Below are 18,522 nucleotides of genomic sequence, written 5' to 3'. Positions count from 1 at the left end.
GTGTGGTTGCGCGACTATGTTATTAATTTTACTGTTGCTAAAAGTCCATCCTCCGTCACACCGTCTCCACAGTCACCCTCAGGTACTCCCTATCCTTTAGCACATTATATAAATTGTGACAATTTTTCTCTACCATACAGAACTTTTCTCGCATCAATTCTTTCTGAAAAAGAACCAAAATCTTTTAAGGAGGCAATGACACATACCGGTTGGAAAGAATCTATGACAAATGAAATCCGGGCCCTCGAAGACAATCAAACTTGGACTCTTGAAAATCTCCCGCCTGGGAAAAAGGCTCTTGGGAGTCATTGGGTGTATCGAATCAAATATAACTCAAATGGGTCGATTGAAAGACTCAAATCAAGATTAGTGGCTCTTGGTAATCATCAGGAAGAAGGCATCGATTACACAGAAACTTTTGCTCCTGTTGCCAAAATGACAACTGTTCGTGCACTTCTTGCCATTGCAGCATCTAAAAATTGGGAACTACATCAGATGGATGTGCACAATGCTTTTCTGCACGGTAATCTCGATGAAGAGGTGTATATGAAGCTTCCCCCGGGCTTTGAGGCATCCGATCCTAAATTAGTGTGTCGATTGCGCAAGTCCTTGTATGGATTAAAGCAGGCACCGAGGTGCTGGTTTGCAAAACTTGTTACGGCCTTGAAAGGGTATGGTTTCTTACAATCCTATTCCGACTACTCCTTATTCACCTTTACTCGGGGTGGAATTCAGATAAATGTACTTGTTTATGTCGATGATCTCATCATTTCTGGGAATGATTCTGCTGCTCTTAAGACATTTAAGGCTTATCTCAGCGATTGTTTTCATATGAAAGATCTCGGCACTCTAAAGTACTTTCTGGGTATTGAGGTTGCTCGTAGCGCTTCTGGACTATTTTTGTGTCAAAGAAAATATACTCTTGATATTATTTCTGAAGCAGGATTGTTGGGGGCTAAACCGGTTAGTGTTCCTATTGAGCAAAACCACAAACTCGTCCTAGCTAGTGGCCCAATTTTCTCTAATCCTACAGCTTATCGGCGTCTAGTTGGAAGACTTATCTACTTAGCCGTAACTCGACCGGATCTCGCATACTCTGTTCATGTGTTGTCTCAATTCATGCAAGAACCACATGATGAGCACTAGGAGGCAGCTTTGAGAGTTGTCCGTTATTTGAAAGGTACACCAGGTCAAGGGATTCTCCTACGAGCAGACACTGATCTAACGCTACAGGGATGGTGTGATTCGGATTGGGCCGCATGTCCTATTACTCGGCGATCGCTTACGGGTTGGTTGGTTTTTCTCGGCCATTCTCCAATCTCGTGGAAAACAAAGAAACAAACTACTGTTTCTCGTTCTTCTGCAGAAGCAGAATACAGATCCATGGTAGCCGTTACTTGTGAACTCAAATGGTTAAAGGGCTTGTTGTTAAGTCTGGGGGTTCATCATCCCAAAATCATAAAGTTATTTTGTGACAGTCAGTCAGCCCTTCATATTGCAAAGAATCCAGTGTTTCATGAACGCACAAAACACATTGAAGTGGATTGTCATTTTGTTCGCGATGCAATTAAAGATGGTTTGATCTTCCCTTCCTACATTCCTACCAATTCGCAATTAGCTGACATCTTCACAAAGGCTCTTGGGCAAAGGCAATTTGAATTTCTTCTTCGCAAGTTGGGCATTTCAGATCCGCATGCTCCAACTTGAGGGGGGGTGTTGAGATATTTGTGTTGAGATATTTGATGATATTAATCATCTATATTAATAGTCATGTGTCTCTTGGATTTTCCATATGTCTCTTGGGTTTCCCATGTGTCTCTTGGTTTTCCATGTGTCTCTTTGTTTTCTCATTTGTATTTATTTTTCATCATCTTGTTAGCACTATATATACAAGTGCTTGTATTGAAGTTGACACAAGACACAATATATTAGTTTTTCCTCTTCTTCTTGTTTATTTGTATTCTACACTGCAGTATCCAAAATATTGTTGATCTGATGCTGAGTGGTCACTATATTATCTCTTACCACCAGATGGTCATATAGGTTGGAAATCCTGAAGCTATGATAATTATTGAAGGCTTCAAGGATATCCTCTCCTTAGATTACTCCACAACGCCACCATTTGATTAACTTAATAGTATTCATCCCATCAGCAAATGATATAGAATTGTTCCTTAGGATTTCAAACAGTGTTCTAGTAAGAACCGCATCAGTTTCATTCCAGGTGACCCTTCGGAACGATCAAGGCATTCCTTCATCCTCTTCTCGTCTTCATCAACATCGATCTTTCTTCTCTTCTTCTCACGCTCATTTTCGTCATCTCATCCAAATAAAAAAAATAAACGCACAAAATTAGTCATCACGTTCTCACCTGGAGAGTGGTTCTCATCATTTGAACGCAACTCTCTCTCTCTCTCTCTTTATATATATATATATATATATATATATATATATATATATATATATATATATATATATATATATATATATATATATATATATATATATATATATATATATATTTGTTTATTTATTTATATAGGATCGAGATCAGGTGCGAAGGGGAGGTCCTAGGTGCGAATATGTAGTGAAATCTGAACATTTGATCAAATCTATACTAGATCAACGGCTCAAATCAATGATTTTTTTTTTTAAAAAATGTGCCTCTGGAAGGAAGAAGCAAATGCTAAAAATTGCGCACCTTAAGTACAAAGATGCACCTTATATTAGGTGTTAGAACAACGCACCTTAAGTGTTAAAATGTCGCACATTAAGTCTTAACATCGCGCACCTTCAGTTTATAAAATGGCGCACCTTAAGTAGTAAAATCACGCACCTTAAGTATAAAAATGGCGCACCTTAAGCTTAGAACTTATGCACCTTAAGTTTATAACTGACGCACTTTAAATGTTAAAATGACACACCTTAAGTATTAAAAGGGCGCACCTTAAGCTATGAAAAGGCGCACCTAAAGGTTTACAATGACGCACCTTAAGTTTCAACAAAAAACGCACCTTAAGTTTTCAACTGAATAACTGATGCATCTTAAGCACAGAAACCACGCACTTTAAGAAGGAACACGATGCACCTTAAGTACAAAAACTACACACCTTAAGTTTGACCAATGCGGAAAATGACCAAATTGCCATCGCATTTTTTTTAAAAATCCTTGTTAATCCTGGACGTTGATTTTGACAAGATCAATGGTTTTCATCTCACCACATGTTTCACCTCGGCACAACATCCACATCTGATCTATTTTATATACATATATATGGGAGGGTTAAGATCACCTATTTAGGTGAGATTGTGAGATCAAATCATGACCATCAATCTAATAAATTTTAATGGTTATGATTATTTAAGAATCCAAGTTTTAATTGACTTAAAAAAAAGGAAAGGAGAGAAATAGTAAAATAATACTGAATCTTTAAATGAATTTATTTGATTAAATATCATGTCCTTATTTACAGGTGATTTTTTAATGGGATGAATGCAAATAATATCATCTGTAATCATAGCTAGTTAATGACCAAATGAAAGACCCTCTTCTAGTGAGAACCTGTGAACCAACAAAAATGTACACAATCATCTACATAAATATACACCAACTATTTTCAGGATAGATTGTGTGCATTGTGCAGTGGAATATGAGTTTTTGTACATTTATATAAAAGCTTGTGTGCATTTATGTACACGTTCACAAGTTTTCACGGGAGGAGGGGTTTTTATTAGAACAATATAACACAATGGTATGATGGATGTTAATGTAACGAGCTAAGGTTCCATTACATACATGCCCCAAAGGTATTGAAAAATTGCAGTAAAGTAAACAGACCCCAAGCAAGCCCAGTTGAAGCAGCAAAATCTGGAAACTATCATCTTCAGAACGTCCGTGCTGTGCCTACATTATGGAATTAATACATACAATATAACAATTAATACCAAAACTACTATATATAATATAATATAAACACACCAAATCATCTATCAGAGTCAAAGTGATAGATTAGAGATCAGATGAGTTGAACATAGCTAACTAACCTTGAACTACTTTTCAATATACACTACTGGAAATTATGGAATTTTCGATCACTTGAAAGTGATCTGATCTTAAATAAAGTCGAAAGTCTTGTTCCGACCACTTTTGGTATCCGGAAAAACCTTTGTTGCTATTTCTGACCACTTTTTACTTTCAACTTGATTTAAGATCACTTTCAGGTGGTCAGAAATTCAATAATTTCAGTAGTGATAATTGAAGCCCAGAATGGAATCCTCAAACTAGGTGTAGATCAGAGGATGGAAATCAAATCTGCATCCACTCTCCCTAATCTTCTTCTCTTCTTCTTCTTCTTCTTCTTTTCTTCTTAATTTCTATGCCTGATTTGTTGAATACTAATGTTCATCTTCATCCCAAACAAAAACACTTGAGGATAAACTCCCTAATAATACTGCAACATCTTCTTCTTCTGCTCCAACCATCATTCTGCTCTTCTAAACCTACACTACATGTTGAAGCACTTTCTTCAATCATTAATCTAATTTCACTTTGGGGACTACCCAAACATCGATCTCTTGTTCCATCAGTTTCTACGAAGCCTCTTGTGGATGGAAAGACACGCACTTCTCCATCTTCGTTTCTATGTATTTCAAATACACAAAGCATCTTCTTCTGCAGAGGATGGAAGAAATGTGCATACACCTCCATTACTTCTCCAGTCCTTGTTCCCACCTCTATTACACATTTTTCAGACAATTTAAACTTAACATATTTGGGTTCCTTTATGATCCAAGCACCAGTGGTTTTGCTTCTCACACTAACACCAACTCCATCAAACTCATTACCATCAAAACCACTGTTAATAATGGTATTAATGGGTGTATGCCTCAAAAGTCTTGGAATACTGCAATATACAGAATCTCCGATGACTCGAAGCGAAATCTGGACAGTATTACCTTCTGAATGTGCCTACATTATATTATACAATCAAATATCAAAATCTTTAATAATTTATATATATATATATATATATATATATATATATATATATATATATATATATATATATATATATATATATATATATATATATATATATATATTGTAAAATTGACTGAAATGGTAAAAAAACATGAAGAACAGACAATAATAGGCAACTTTTAAACTTGAACAAAAGAGAAGAAAAAACTTGTTTGAGACTTGAGTAACGCAAGTGAGAACCATTTTGTTTGGAGAAACGTATAATACAAGAAACGCATGTACGACTTGCGTTTCTCATTCATATTTACACAAACAAGAGACGCATGTCCCACTTGCGTTTCTTGCGTTTGTCGTATTTAAGCGAAAAACAAGAATTTCGAAAATTTGAGAAACTCAAATGCGACTGTCAAATGGGACTTGCGTTTTTTACTAGATACTCAAGTTCCAAACGGGGTTTTCATTCTTTTGTCCAAGTTTTAAAAATTGCCCATTGTTGTATATTCATGCTTTTTGACCATTTCAATCCATTTCCCATATATATATACCCCTCACCTATAAGTCAATTATTAATATGACCCCTTAATTTTTAGTGCTGTAAATGGTTCCTCTGAATTTTTAAAACGTTGCCATATATGTTCCTCCAATCCCCTAATGGAGATGTGGTTACATGATATATGACATCATTCATAAACTCTAAAATTCAAACCGTGAGTGCATCTAAAGCACGCACATTAAATTTGATCTCGATACAAAAAGACCAAATTGTCACCGTGCGTTTTCTTAATCATTATTAATTGTGACCGTGCGTTGATACAAAAAGACCAAATTGTATGTATGTATGTATGTATATTGGCAGATCAAATGAGAACAAGATCCTCTTCTAAAAAGGGAGGACTGATCTAAGCTGTCTATCAGGGTTCATGAATGTTTTAGATTAAAATTTAGCTTTTTCGTTGACTTTATAAAATTTACCAGGTTTGCATATTTAATTGTTAAAGCTAAGATTACATATTTAAGTGTTCAAGTTTGGATAGTGAAGTTGATTATAATTACCAAAATACCACCGTATTTTTTAAAATCTCACAGCATTTTCATCTCACACACACACACACACACACACACACACACACACACACACACACACACACACACACACATATATATATATATATATATATATATATATATATATATATATATATAAGACAAAGATGTGGGAGGGAACATAACTTAACTAACCTGAAACCAATTTTCAATTGAAGGAATTCTCAAAGCGCTGCAATTTCTTATCTCAACATATTCTAAGCATTCAACACTCTCCAATCTTGGAAGCTCAACCAAACTTTTGCAATTGGGAATATACAACCCTTTCAGTCTTTTCAAGTTTCCTATTTTTTTCAATGACACACAGTTTTTTGCAGAGAGATGCTCCAAACTAAGAGGAAGTTGTAGTAGTGCTCTTAGATTTTGCCAATCATTCAATATGAGAAATTTCAAATTAGAAAGGTGAGAAAGGCTGAAGGGTAAGTTTTGAAGATGATACCAACAACCCGATAAATCTAAAAATCCCAATAAAGTCAAACTTCCAAGGGCAATTTGTAAGGATTCATGCAAATAGTGATAAGGGATAGTCAAAGCTTTTCGCTGTCCAATCTTAAGTGTTTGTAAGGATTCAAGACCCTGTACGCCTGAAAGCTCAACCAAACTTTTGCAATCCTTAATATCCAAACTTTCAAGTCTTTCTAAGTTGGATAGATCTGCTATTTTTTCTAATGACACACAATTATATGCATCGAGACTCTCCAAACTAGGTGGAAGTTTAAAAAGTTCTCTAAGATTTTGCAAATCCTTGAGGAAGAGGATTCTCAAATTGGAGAGATGAGAAAGGTCCAATGATACGCTTTCAAGATAGCAAATTCCGGATAACTTTAAAAATGTCAATGAGGTCAAATTCCCAATAGCAACTGAAAGATTTACTTGCTGCAATTTGTTGAAACTCACACTTAGACTTTCCAATGAGCATAAATTCACAGTTGAAGATGGGAAAAAATCAACAGCTACCGAGCCTACAGGCTCTCCCAGGTCCAGGGACTCTAGATTTCTCAAACATCCCAAAGAAAAGGGTAAATATGAGATACCAGTTTCTACAATATCTAATCTTCTTAGTTGCTCTAATTTTCCAATTTCAATTGGAAGCTCCCTCAGATTCTTGCAACCATATAATTCTAAGGACTTAAGTGATTTTAACTTGCAAATGCTACTTGGAAGCACCTTTAATTTCTTGCACTTCCAAAAATCTAACTTAACAAGCCTCTCCAAACTTCCAATCGATGGATGCACATTCGCCAAATTTGAACAAGCACTGAAGGATATTGTCTGAAGACTTTGTGCCCCATTAAAGTTTGGTGTACTCTTAAGTTGTGTACAACCATCGAACTTTAAGATCCTCAAGCATACAAAATGCTGTTAAAATAAAATAGAGAGGCTTTAATGCATTTCTATTTTTTATAGTCAAAGTTTTTAGGAAATACACAATGTTAACTAAAAGAAGCATTAGACATACTAACCTGCATGTTGGGCTGAAATCTTTCGATGTTGCTACTGCTAAAGTCTAACTCAACAAGTTTCATACAATGAAAATCCGATTGTATGTGACTCAAATGGCAATTAGTCAACTTAAGAACCCTAAGCTCATTCGACAAATATTTAAAAGATCCTCTAAGAAGCACACCATCTAATATGAGTATTCGTAAATTTACCATCCTTGTGAATACTTCCGTACTCAAAACCACATTCTTTAACAGGTTAGAATTTACAATCATCCCTTCAATTGCTTCTGTGCCCTAAACAAAAAATAATAATAAATTATATAGCAATATGTTAGATAGAGTTAATTCCAGCAATGGTCCTCTGACTATTGAGATTTTCCAAAATTGGTCCTCGTCTTTTAATTTGGACAAAATAGACCCTTGACTATAAGATTTGTTCCAGGTCCTTCCGTTAGAGATTAGTTAGTTATGCGTTAGTGTAGGGGCTAAAATTGTCTTTTCCTTAGTTATTGCTCGCTTCTTCCTCCCTTGTCCGACCAGCAGGCGTTAGTGGATGGATTAATGTTTCCTGAGGCCTTGTTGTAGTCGTCGACGGTGGCGAATGCAATACAGCAGCAGTATTATCATCAACATGAAAACTACTCCGAGCAGACTGGAATAAGCATGTCTTCATCATCGCAGTACTGCAATATCATCCCGGCGGTCAACTCGGACTATGCCGTCAAACGCGAGCAACATAACTCGTTTGACCTAAACCACAATGTTTTTCTTGGAGCATCGGGGGCAACTGGCAAATTCCTACGGCTAGGTTTGGAAGTACGAATAATTCTTCTAATAATTCTCCGCCGCGGCAATCTTCACTGGCTTCTTCAATCTCTGCCGCCTACATAGACGGTGGTGGCATCATTAGGTGTAGCCAGTTTCTCGGCAACAACCTAAGAAGACGCGAACCGGATCACAACGATCTTCATGTCCGGTGATCAAGGAAATCTTCATCATTCACATATTCCAACATTAAAGAAAACCAAACCTCCAAAATGCAACATATATTTTGCATAGAATAATATTACTCATATATGTGTGTGTGTGAGTGTGGGGGGGGGGGGGTGTAAATTAAATGATTAATAAGCAGGTGAGGAAAGAAAATTTGGAGACAAGGTAGCAGCTCTACACAGATTAGTGGCACCTTTTGGCAAGGTATAGTATTTTTTAATGCCAAAGGATGAGAGAGAGAGAGAGAGAGAAAGAGAGAGACCGCCGGAGGTGTTGCTCCTACTGCCATCGACTAATGGCCAGAGACGTTCTGGACGGAAGGCTGTTTGGTTTATGAGGGGAACAACGAAGGAGAAGAAGACGTAGGGCTGCTGTCACAACCCAAACAACTCAACAAGAACAAACAGGGAAGAGGGTAAAGAAGAAGAAGAAATTAGGGATTGAGAAAATAGAGGAATTAGGGATTTAGGAGAAGAATTCAGAATTGTCCACACATAGCATAAAAACCCTAATTCTATCCGACAACATTATATAGAAATCTAGGCTAAGAAAAAACCAAAAAGCTTCTAACAAACTCCAATCTTTTCGCTGGTTGTCCTTGCTGGCTCACACCTGTGGAACGGTGTCGTTTGACAACTCCCTCAACTGCTATCAACCGCTTTGAGAGCCAACGGCGTCGTTTCAATAACTCCTTCCAACGGCTTTAACAGCTTATAATCAAACGGCGCCGTTTTATTAAGTGGCTGAGACTTTATTCCTTTTCCTTCATACGACGTCGCTTAGGTCCCCGACTATCCATTTCATTTCCCCATCTCAGGTACTAAAGTTTTCTGCCCCTTTTTCACTCCCATCTCAACCTCAGCTTGAATTTCCCCCTTTTTTAGATTAAGGAACATGACATTGCCCTCCTCTTCACCTGATCCTTGTCCCCAAGGATCAAAACTGGGAAATTGCTTAGTGATGTGATGGTAGCTTTCCCAGGTGGCTGCTTCTTTGGGTAAGTTTGCCCATTGCACCAGAATTTCAACTTCAGCAGCATTGTTCCTTTTCACCATCCTTTTTCCCAAGGCAGTTATGGGGTGAGTCATGATCATTCCCTCAGTATCAGTAATAGGCAACTCGACACGACCCTTGATCCCACCTTTTTCTTCAATAAGGAAACATGGAATACTGGATGTATAGATGTCTCTCCTGGAAGTTTAAGCCTGTAAGCCACTGGTCCAACCCTTTCAATCACTTCATATGGGCCATAAAACCTAGCAGTTAGCTTGATATTACTTCTGACAGCAACAGAGGTCTGCTTATACGGCTGGATTTTTAAGTATGCCCAATCTCCAACCTGGAATTGTCTCTCACTTCTGTGTTTGTCAGCCTGCTCTTTCATCCTAGCTTGTGCTTTCAAGAGATTTTCCCTGAGTAATGCTATCATAGTAGCCCTTTCCTTAAACCAATCTTGGCTTTCATCACTGGTAATGACATTAAAGGTTAGAGAAGGGGGGTCATACCCATAGAGTGCCTTAAATGGGGAACACTGCAGTGAGGTACCAAAATTCTGCCAAATGCAACCACTTCATCCAAGCTTGGGGTCTGTGAAAGACCATACACCTCAGATAGGTCTCAACACACCTGTTGACTCTTTCTGTTTGCCCATCTGATTGAGGGTGATAGGATGAGGACATGCTTAGTTTAACTTGTAAGTATTTGAAGACTTCCTTCCAAAACCTGCTCACAAAAACTTTGTCCCTATCACTAACAATGTCCCTAGGGAGTCCATGTGGCTTGTATATATTCTCCATGAACAGATCAGCCACTCCTTCTGCTGTATAAGGATGGGACAGAGCCAAGAAATGGCTATACTTAGTGAACCTGTACACTATTACCATGATAACATCCTTACCTTTGGATTTGGGCAGCCCCTCAATGAAATCCATTGATATTCCTTACCATGCTTGTTCAGGAACTTGTAGAGGTTGAAGTAAACCAGGGTAAGCTACATTCTCCTCTTTACATTTCTGGCAAACTTCACAACCCTTAACCAATTGAATAACCTCCCTCTTCATTCCCTTCCAATAGAATAGTTGCTTAAGCCTATGGTATGTGACTTGCTGTCCAGAGTGTCCACCACTTGGGGAATTATGCATTTGGTCCAACAATTTCCCTCTCAATTCTCCAGTATTTCCAATGTAGATCCTCCCTTTATGCCTTATTAATCCCTCACTTACTATAAAGACTATTTGTGGATCTGGGGATATCATTTGCTCAGTTAACATGGTGGCAGCAAACTCATCTCCTTCATAGCTCTTAAGGACTTCATCAATCCACACTGGTCTGATCATGGAAATAGCTTTCAATTCAGCCTGTCCATCCCCTTCTTTCCTTGATAGAGCATCTGCCACACAATTTTCTCTTCCCTTCTTGTACTGGATCTCATAGCTTAATCCTAGCAGCTTGGTGAGACCCTTCTGTTGCATAGCTGTGGTGATTTTCTGTTCAAGCAAAAATTTTAAGCTTTGATGATCAGTCCTTATGATGAAGTGATTTCCCCACAAGTAAGACCTCCATTTGTCAATGGCATTGATAATTGACAAATATTCTTTCTCATAGATAGACAACCCCAAGTGTTTTGGGCCAAAACCCTTACTGAAATAGGCTATGGGTCTGCCTTCTTGCATTAAGACTGCACCCATACCTTTGTAACAAGCATCAGCCTCAACCACAAACCCCTTGTTAAAATCAGGCAATGCCAACACTGGGGAGGAACACAGGGCTTGTTTCAGCAATTCAAAGGCATTTTCTGATTCCATACTCCACTTAAATGCATTCTTTTTCAACATGTCTGTTAATGGCTTGCTAATAGTCCCATAAGCTTTGATGAATCTTCTATAGTACCCTGTAAGGCCTAGAAAGCCCCTCAATTCCTTGATATTAGAAGGTTTAGGCCAAGATCTCACAGCAGACAACTTTTCTGGATCAGTTTGCAACCCTTTTTCAGAAATGATATGACCAAGATACTCCACTTCTCCTTTTGCAAAAGAACATTTACTTAGCTTGGCTAGTAACTGGTTCTCCCTCATAATCCTTAACACCTCCCTCAGATAATCCCAATGGCTATCCAAAGAAGGGCTGTAGATAAGGATATCATAAAAAAATACTAGGACAGTTTTCCTGATTAAGGGTTTAAATATGTGGTTCATCAATGCTTGGAATGTAGCAGGTGCATTTGTAAGCCCAAATGGCATTACCTTGAATTCATACAATCCTAGATGAGTTCTGAAAGCAGTTTTATATTCCTCTCCTTGTTTCATTCTTACCTGATGGTAACCAGCTCTGAGATCCAGCTTGGTAAACACCCTTGCATTAGCCAACTCAGAGAACAGATCCTCTATGAGGGGTATGGGAAATTTGTTCTTTACAGTTATACCATTCAAAGCCCTATAATCAACACAAAATCTCCATGTATTATCTTTTTTAGAGACTAACAACACTGGTGATGCAAAGGGTGAACTACTTGGTATTATAATGCCTGCAATCAACATCTCATCCACCATCTTTTCAATAGCATTCTTCTGTTGGAAGGAATATCTATAGGGTTTTAAGTTGACTGGCTTGGCCCCAGGGATTAAAGGTATGTCATGATCAAAAATCCTGGAAGGAGGAAGGGTCTTTGGCTCCATAAACAGGTCCTGAAACTCACTTAAGATAGCAGTCAATTCATGGTGTTTGGATTCTGTATCAGAGGAAGTATCAAGGCCATAATTAGTACCTTGCAGAAGGTACCCTTGCACACCCCCCTTCTTCCATTTCCTCACTTCCTTCTTAGAAGCTTGTTGCAGTTGGATTCCCTTAGTAAGGCCCTTCAGAAACACTTTCTTCCCATCTCTATAAAAAGATATTCCAGGGGGCCTGGTGTGCAACTGGATTGGGGCAAATGAATCAATCCAGTCCATTCCCAGGACTATATCACAACCTCCTAATCTTAATACCCTTAAATTTCTCTCAAAACATTCATCTTGTATCTGCCATTTCAATCCTGTACATACTGCATCACAAACCATCTTAGATCCATTAGCCACTGTAACTACCAAGTTCTCAGCCCTTTCAGGAGTAATTCTCACTTGATCAAGCAACCTAGGGTCCACAAAACTATGTGTACTGCCACTGTCCACTAGGATTGTCACTACCTGCCTTCCCATATGGCCTATAAGCTTAATGGTATTTAAGCCTTCACCCCCTATCACTGCATTTAATGTGACTTCCACTTCTCCCTCTTCTGTGGATTCAACTGGTTCATTGATCACCTCATGATCCTGACTGGCTTCCTCTTCTTGCTCTTGAAAGTCAGTTCCCTCAATGATATTGAAGGTAGGACCCTTACACCTGTGCCCTGGGCTCCAAGACTCAAAGCACTTGAAGCACCTATTCTGCTCTCTTAGCTGATCTCTGAATCTACTCACTTCAGGGGTTCTGGTATAGGGTTGGGGGTTATTTGAGGCTGTGGTCTTAGTGGAATTCTGGGAATTTTGGCTATTTTGGGTGGATTGGGGTCTGTTTGGTGGGGTAAAGGTTCTGGTGTTGGTGGGTTGAGTTCTGGGGCTTGGGAAAAAATTGGAATTGGTCTTTTGGCTGTGGTAGGTAGTGGCTTTCTGTGGGTCAGTGCCCTTCAACCCCTTTTCAAATTGCCTTGCTAACCACATAGCTTCCTCCAAGTTGGCAGGTCTAGAGGTTCTCACAAAGTATCTGAGTTGTTGTTTAAGTCTCACCACATAACTATCTAAGAAATACTGATCAGATAGTGTAGGATAACTCTGCAATAATAACCCTTTGTATTCTTCATACTTATCAGAATAGTCTACTGCATTACCCCATTGTTTAAAATTGGAAAATTCTTCCATTACATCCACATGGCTATCACAGAACCTTTTGCAAACAGATCTGGCAAACTCAGTCCATTGGAACCCAGCCCTTAGTCCATTCAAATAGGTTTCATACCATATAGCAACCTTGCCAGTTAAATTCACACATAAAACATGCATAACCTCATCCCTAGGAATTCTTGCTAGCATAAAGAACCTCTCACATCTTATCACCCAAAGCCTAGGGTTGTCATAATCAAAGGGAGGAAACTCTTGTTTATACCTGATGAAGTTTTCCCCTCCTTGGTTGTGGTGACCTGCCCCAGCATCGAAATGCACCCTCCTAGCCATCCATGGTCTGCCAGTTCTCATGGGATTCCTGTCTGGCTCGAACTGATTCTCATCCAAGCCCTCATCTCCATCTGAGACTTCTTGCACTTCCTCAGGATTCTCAGAAGTAGGTTCCTTTCCTGGCCTTCTTCCTGGACCAGTACTGCCCTCTCCTGGACTAAACTGCTGAGGTTGAGCTTGCCCTTGGACTGAGGAAGGTTCCATAGGGGGTGGGGGAGGTCTATTGAGTCTTAATAACTCCATAATCTCATCTTTCCAACTCTGCATATTAGCATCTAGCCTTTGCACATTAGCTCTCAAATCCTGAATGTTATCATCCAAGGCTTGCCTAGTTTCAGTTAGGCCACTGCCTTGCTCCATGACCAAGGTCTCCAGTCTGCCCAGTCTCTCGTCCATGGTGGTGGTGGAAGTGGTGACCATGGTGAGCTCTGATACCAAATGTCACAACCCAAACAACTCAACAAGAACAAACAGGGAAGAGGGTAAAGAAGAAGAAGAAATTAGGGATTGAGAAAATAGAGGAATTAGGGATTTAGGAGAAGAATTCAGAATTGTCCACACATAGCATAAAAACCCTAATTCTATCCGACAACATTATATAGAAATCTAGGCTAAGAAAAAACCAAAAAGCTTCTAACAAACTCCAATCTTTTCGCTGGTTGTCCTTGCTGGCTCACACCTGTGGAACGGTGTCGTTTGACAACTCCCTCAACTGCTATCAACCGCTTTGAGAGCCAACGGCGTCGTTTCAATAACTCCTTCCAACGGCTTTAACAGCTTATAATCAAACGGCGCCGTTTTATTAAGTGGCTGAGACTTTATTCCTTTTCCTTCATACGACGTCGCTTAGGTCCCCGACTATCCATTTCATTTCCCCATCTCAGGTACTAAAGTTTTCTGCCCCTTTTTCACTCCCATCTCAACCTCAGCTTGAATTTCCCCCTTTTTTAGATTAAGGAACATGACAGCTGCTGGTCGGATAATGGGAGGAAGAAGAAAGCAATAGTTAAGGAAAAGACCATTTTAGTCCCTACACTAACGCCTTACTAACTGATCTCTAACGAAAGGACCAATGCTAGAACAAATATGATAGTCAAGGGTTTACTTTGTCCATATTAAAAGACGATGACCAATTTTGGAAAATCGCAATAGTCAGAGGACCATTGCTGAATTAACTTTGTTAGATACTCTAAATCTTTTATATTTTTAATAAAACTAAGTATTATAAGCAAATGAATAAGATTAATAACTCAAGTAGAAAGGAATTGAAATGTTTTACCTTGTTGCCTTGAAGAACATCAAAGACATCCTTTGGATCCACCAATCTACTTCGTTTGCTAGGATTTCTAGGGAATTCCTTTCGAACAATTTCTCTTCCCATATTTTGTACCAAATCATGCATCTCAAGACGTCCAAATTCTCTACCTCCATCTATTGTTAACAAGCATCTTTCTATCAAGCTTCTAATTCCACTTTCAGCATAAAAACCACAAGCTTCCAATATCATAGCAGTGCCCTTTTTCCCATGCCCAACAAAAAAACAAGCAATATCAAGAAAGATATTCTTAGTATCATCATCAAGTGCATCATAGCTTATTTTAAGAATTTTTTGAATATCGTCATGAGGATTGCGTCTTAATTTCTCAACATCTTCAATCCACTCTTGCACAGATTTTCCACACAAATGAGAACCTACAATTGTAAGTGCTAATGGAAGTCCCCCAGTATAACTTGCTATAATTTTGGATAGTTCAATATACTCTTCTAATGCTAGAGGAACACCAAAAGCATGCCAACTTAATAGTTGCAAAGAGTCATCAATGCTTAATGTTTTAACCCTGTACTTCTCTTGTGTTCCAAGCTTACTCAACAAGTGAACATCTCTAGTTGTTATTATAATTGTACTACCTAAACCAAACCAATTTCGCTGACCAGCTAATGATTCTAATTGACTTATGTGGTCTACATCATCAAGAACAATAAGAACCCTTTTGGATTGCAGCCTTGCTTTGATCAAACTTATTCCTTCATCAACATTATCAATGTCAAAATTCTTTCTCTTAAGTGTTTTGTGAAGAAATTTCTCTTGTAAACCAACTAGACCATTGTGTCCCTTATTAGAAACTTCTTGTCTAATGTTTGCAACATAGCAGCTACCTTCAAACCCTTGAAAACTCAGGATCAAGCGATTATATATGGCTTTAGCAAGGGTTGATTTCCCAACACCACCCATGCCAAATATTCCAATCATTCGAACATCAGTTGTTTGGATTTGTAATAAATGAAGTACATCTCTAACATGAGATTCAATTCCAACGGGATGCTTTGCAACATTCATGGGCATAAAATCCAGCACTCGTAGCACTTCTTCAGTAATCACCTCAATGGACTTTGACTCATACCTAATCAGATTTTAAATTTATTGCATAAATAATCTTTGTCTATATATTGATTTTAGAAAAAGAAAAAAAAAAAGAGGAAGGCAAAAAAACAAAATTAAGAAACCAAATTGAAAACACGATAGCAGATATTAAAACATAGTGATAATTGAAAAATGTGTTCCGATTCAACCAAAATGCTAAACTGGTCTGATAGTTGAACTAGCAACAAGTGGACCATAGTTTTTTTATCCGATAATATGGAGATTTGAACCGTAACCTTTTACATGGGTTAATTCTAATACCAAATTGATTGATGTTTTAAATTTCAATTATAAGGTTGAGCGTTCTAAAACAAAAAAACAAAAAAAAAAAAAACAAAAAACAAAATAAAAAATATTCTATAAGGTTGAGCTAATAAAAGGATAACACGTTTATGTTTGTATGCTATATATTGAACAATGATTACACTTCCTTAATTAGTTTGACAATTTTAATTAATATCCTCACCTTTTACATGGTGTTTGGTTGGAGGAAATTTAAATTCCATTCTCACTTAATTCCCATATAATTCCAAAGGTCATTAAATTCCTTAGTTTGGTTGGAAGGAATTGCAATTCCATGAAATTGTAATTCCTTCAGTTTCATGGAATTAAAATCCTATGTCCCCCCTGGGATTTTAATTCCATGGATTTTAGGAAGAAAAAAAGATAATCATATATTATACAAAATTACCCCTCACTCTTTTTAACTTAAAATTGATGCCCACAACAACAATAGATATTTTGGACTTATACTACTTATTCTCTTTCAATTCTCATGTATACCCAACATTGGAATTGAAATCCCAGTAATTATATTCATGTAAATCAAACACTAGAATTTAAATTTTGACTTTATTCCCAGTAATTCGTCTCCCCTGAAATTGCAATTTCTTTCCCACGTAATTTCATCCCTCCAACCAAACGCCCCGTAAAGGGTTGTTGTGATTCAATAGGTGAGTATAATGCATGCATACTATAGGCTAAAAGTGTGAAAGACTTTTCCATCTTTAAAATATTGAACTATCAATACAGATTATATCCATGGGTACAAAATAAAATTCAACAAAAAACTCGATTTTCAAATACAGAACTATGTTAATTAAGAACCTAGTAATAAATTATATTTTGCAAACAAAATTTACTAGGAGATTTGTAAATATTTTGTATGAATTAACCAAGAAATATAATTCGTCAATAACTATAAGTTCAAAATATTTACCCCATAATATTTATGTATAACCAAAAGTAATTAATACCGTATAAAAATTAATTAAAAAGCACTGTTAGAAGATGCAGATTCTTCTCCTTCAATTATTTTTAAATTTTTCTTCAAAAATTACCATAAATACGAATTTACTATATGAAAAAGTATGCCAGATTGTGACAAATATCCAAAAATAAAAGGAAATCTAAAGAGTTAGGATTACCCATTTGACATGGTTTGCAAATCCCACCCTGACAAATTAGCAGCTGATGTGAGTGCATCTTTCCACTTATTAATTTTTTGATTCCCAAATCGTTGTTCGTGCAGAGTCAATGCATCACCAAAAGTGTTTGTTTGTTTGCGAACCTCGGAAGGATCGACATCGTAGAATATGGGAAAAACAATCTGATTCAACTCCTGTTTACATTCTATGATCTTTACAAGCTCATCTAGGCACCATCTGGATCCAGTATAGCCTTTGGAGAATACGATGATGGATATCCTCGACTCCTCTATGGCCCTAGATAGCTCAACAGAAATATCCCCGCCTCTCCGGATTGATTCATTATCCCGAAAGGTGTTAACTCCAGCCCGATTCAAATCTGCATAGAGATGATCAGAAAAGGATCCTCGCGTCTCACCACTAAAACTCAAGAAAACATCATAGGTAATGCGAGCATATGATGAAGAAGATGATGATGCCATACTTGAAATCTGAGTACACTATTAACTAAAGATTTATGTTAAAGAGCTTTGAAAACGCGTGTAGCAGGTAAGCAGCGATGACATTTCAAAGGCAAGATAGGAAAATATCTCCCAATGATTGTTAAAACCCAAAGAAAATTTCGTACTTTATATTACAGGCTTTAGATTTAATGATTATTATCAAATTCAAAATATATTTCGTATAAGTTAATAATTTAATTAAACATTATTTTCAACCGAGATCTTAAGATACCTCAATTTCAATATGTCACTATAATAAATTAAATTAAAATAAATTAAATTTATTTTTGTGATATAACATAATTTATCATTATTAGTAAAACTAAATTACTTTTCAAAAAATTCACTATAATAAACAATATAATTGTCAATTTCACAATGTCACCTTCCGACAAAACATAATGGAGAGTAGTTGGGTTAGTAAGACGTTATGCCATGGAACC

General features: G+C 37.4%; 1 protein-coding gene across 1 annotated transcript; it reads right to left on the bottom strand.

Moving 5' to 3' along the window:
- Positions 1–4,408: 4,408 nt before the first annotated feature.
- Positions 4,409–18,095, bottom strand: LOC109164035 (disease resistance protein TAO1-like). The gene is made up of 5 exons (XM_019312787.1): positions 17,577–18,095; positions 15,007–16,129; positions 7,549–7,824; positions 6,221–7,444; positions 4,409–4,969 (listed from the first exon to the last, which is right to left on the bottom strand). The coding sequence occupies exons 1-5, from the start codon at positions 18,056–18,058 to the stop codon at positions 4,409–4,411; spliced, it is 3,666 nt and encodes a 1,221-aa protein (XP_019168332.1). The 5' UTR covers positions 18,059–18,095.
- Between the last annotated feature and the right edge of the window lie 427 nt (positions 18,096–18,522).

The sequence above is a fragment of the Ipomoea nil genome, unplaced genomic scaffold, assembly GCF_001879475.1.
Source record: "Ipomoea nil cultivar Tokyo-kokei standard unplaced genomic scaffold, Asagao_1.1 scaffold3056, whole genome shotgun sequence".
Taxonomy (NCBI): Eukaryota; Viridiplantae; Streptophyta; class Magnoliopsida; order Solanales; family Convolvulaceae; genus Ipomoea; species Ipomoea nil.
This window is presented reverse-complemented; position numbering and strand designations above follow the sequence as displayed.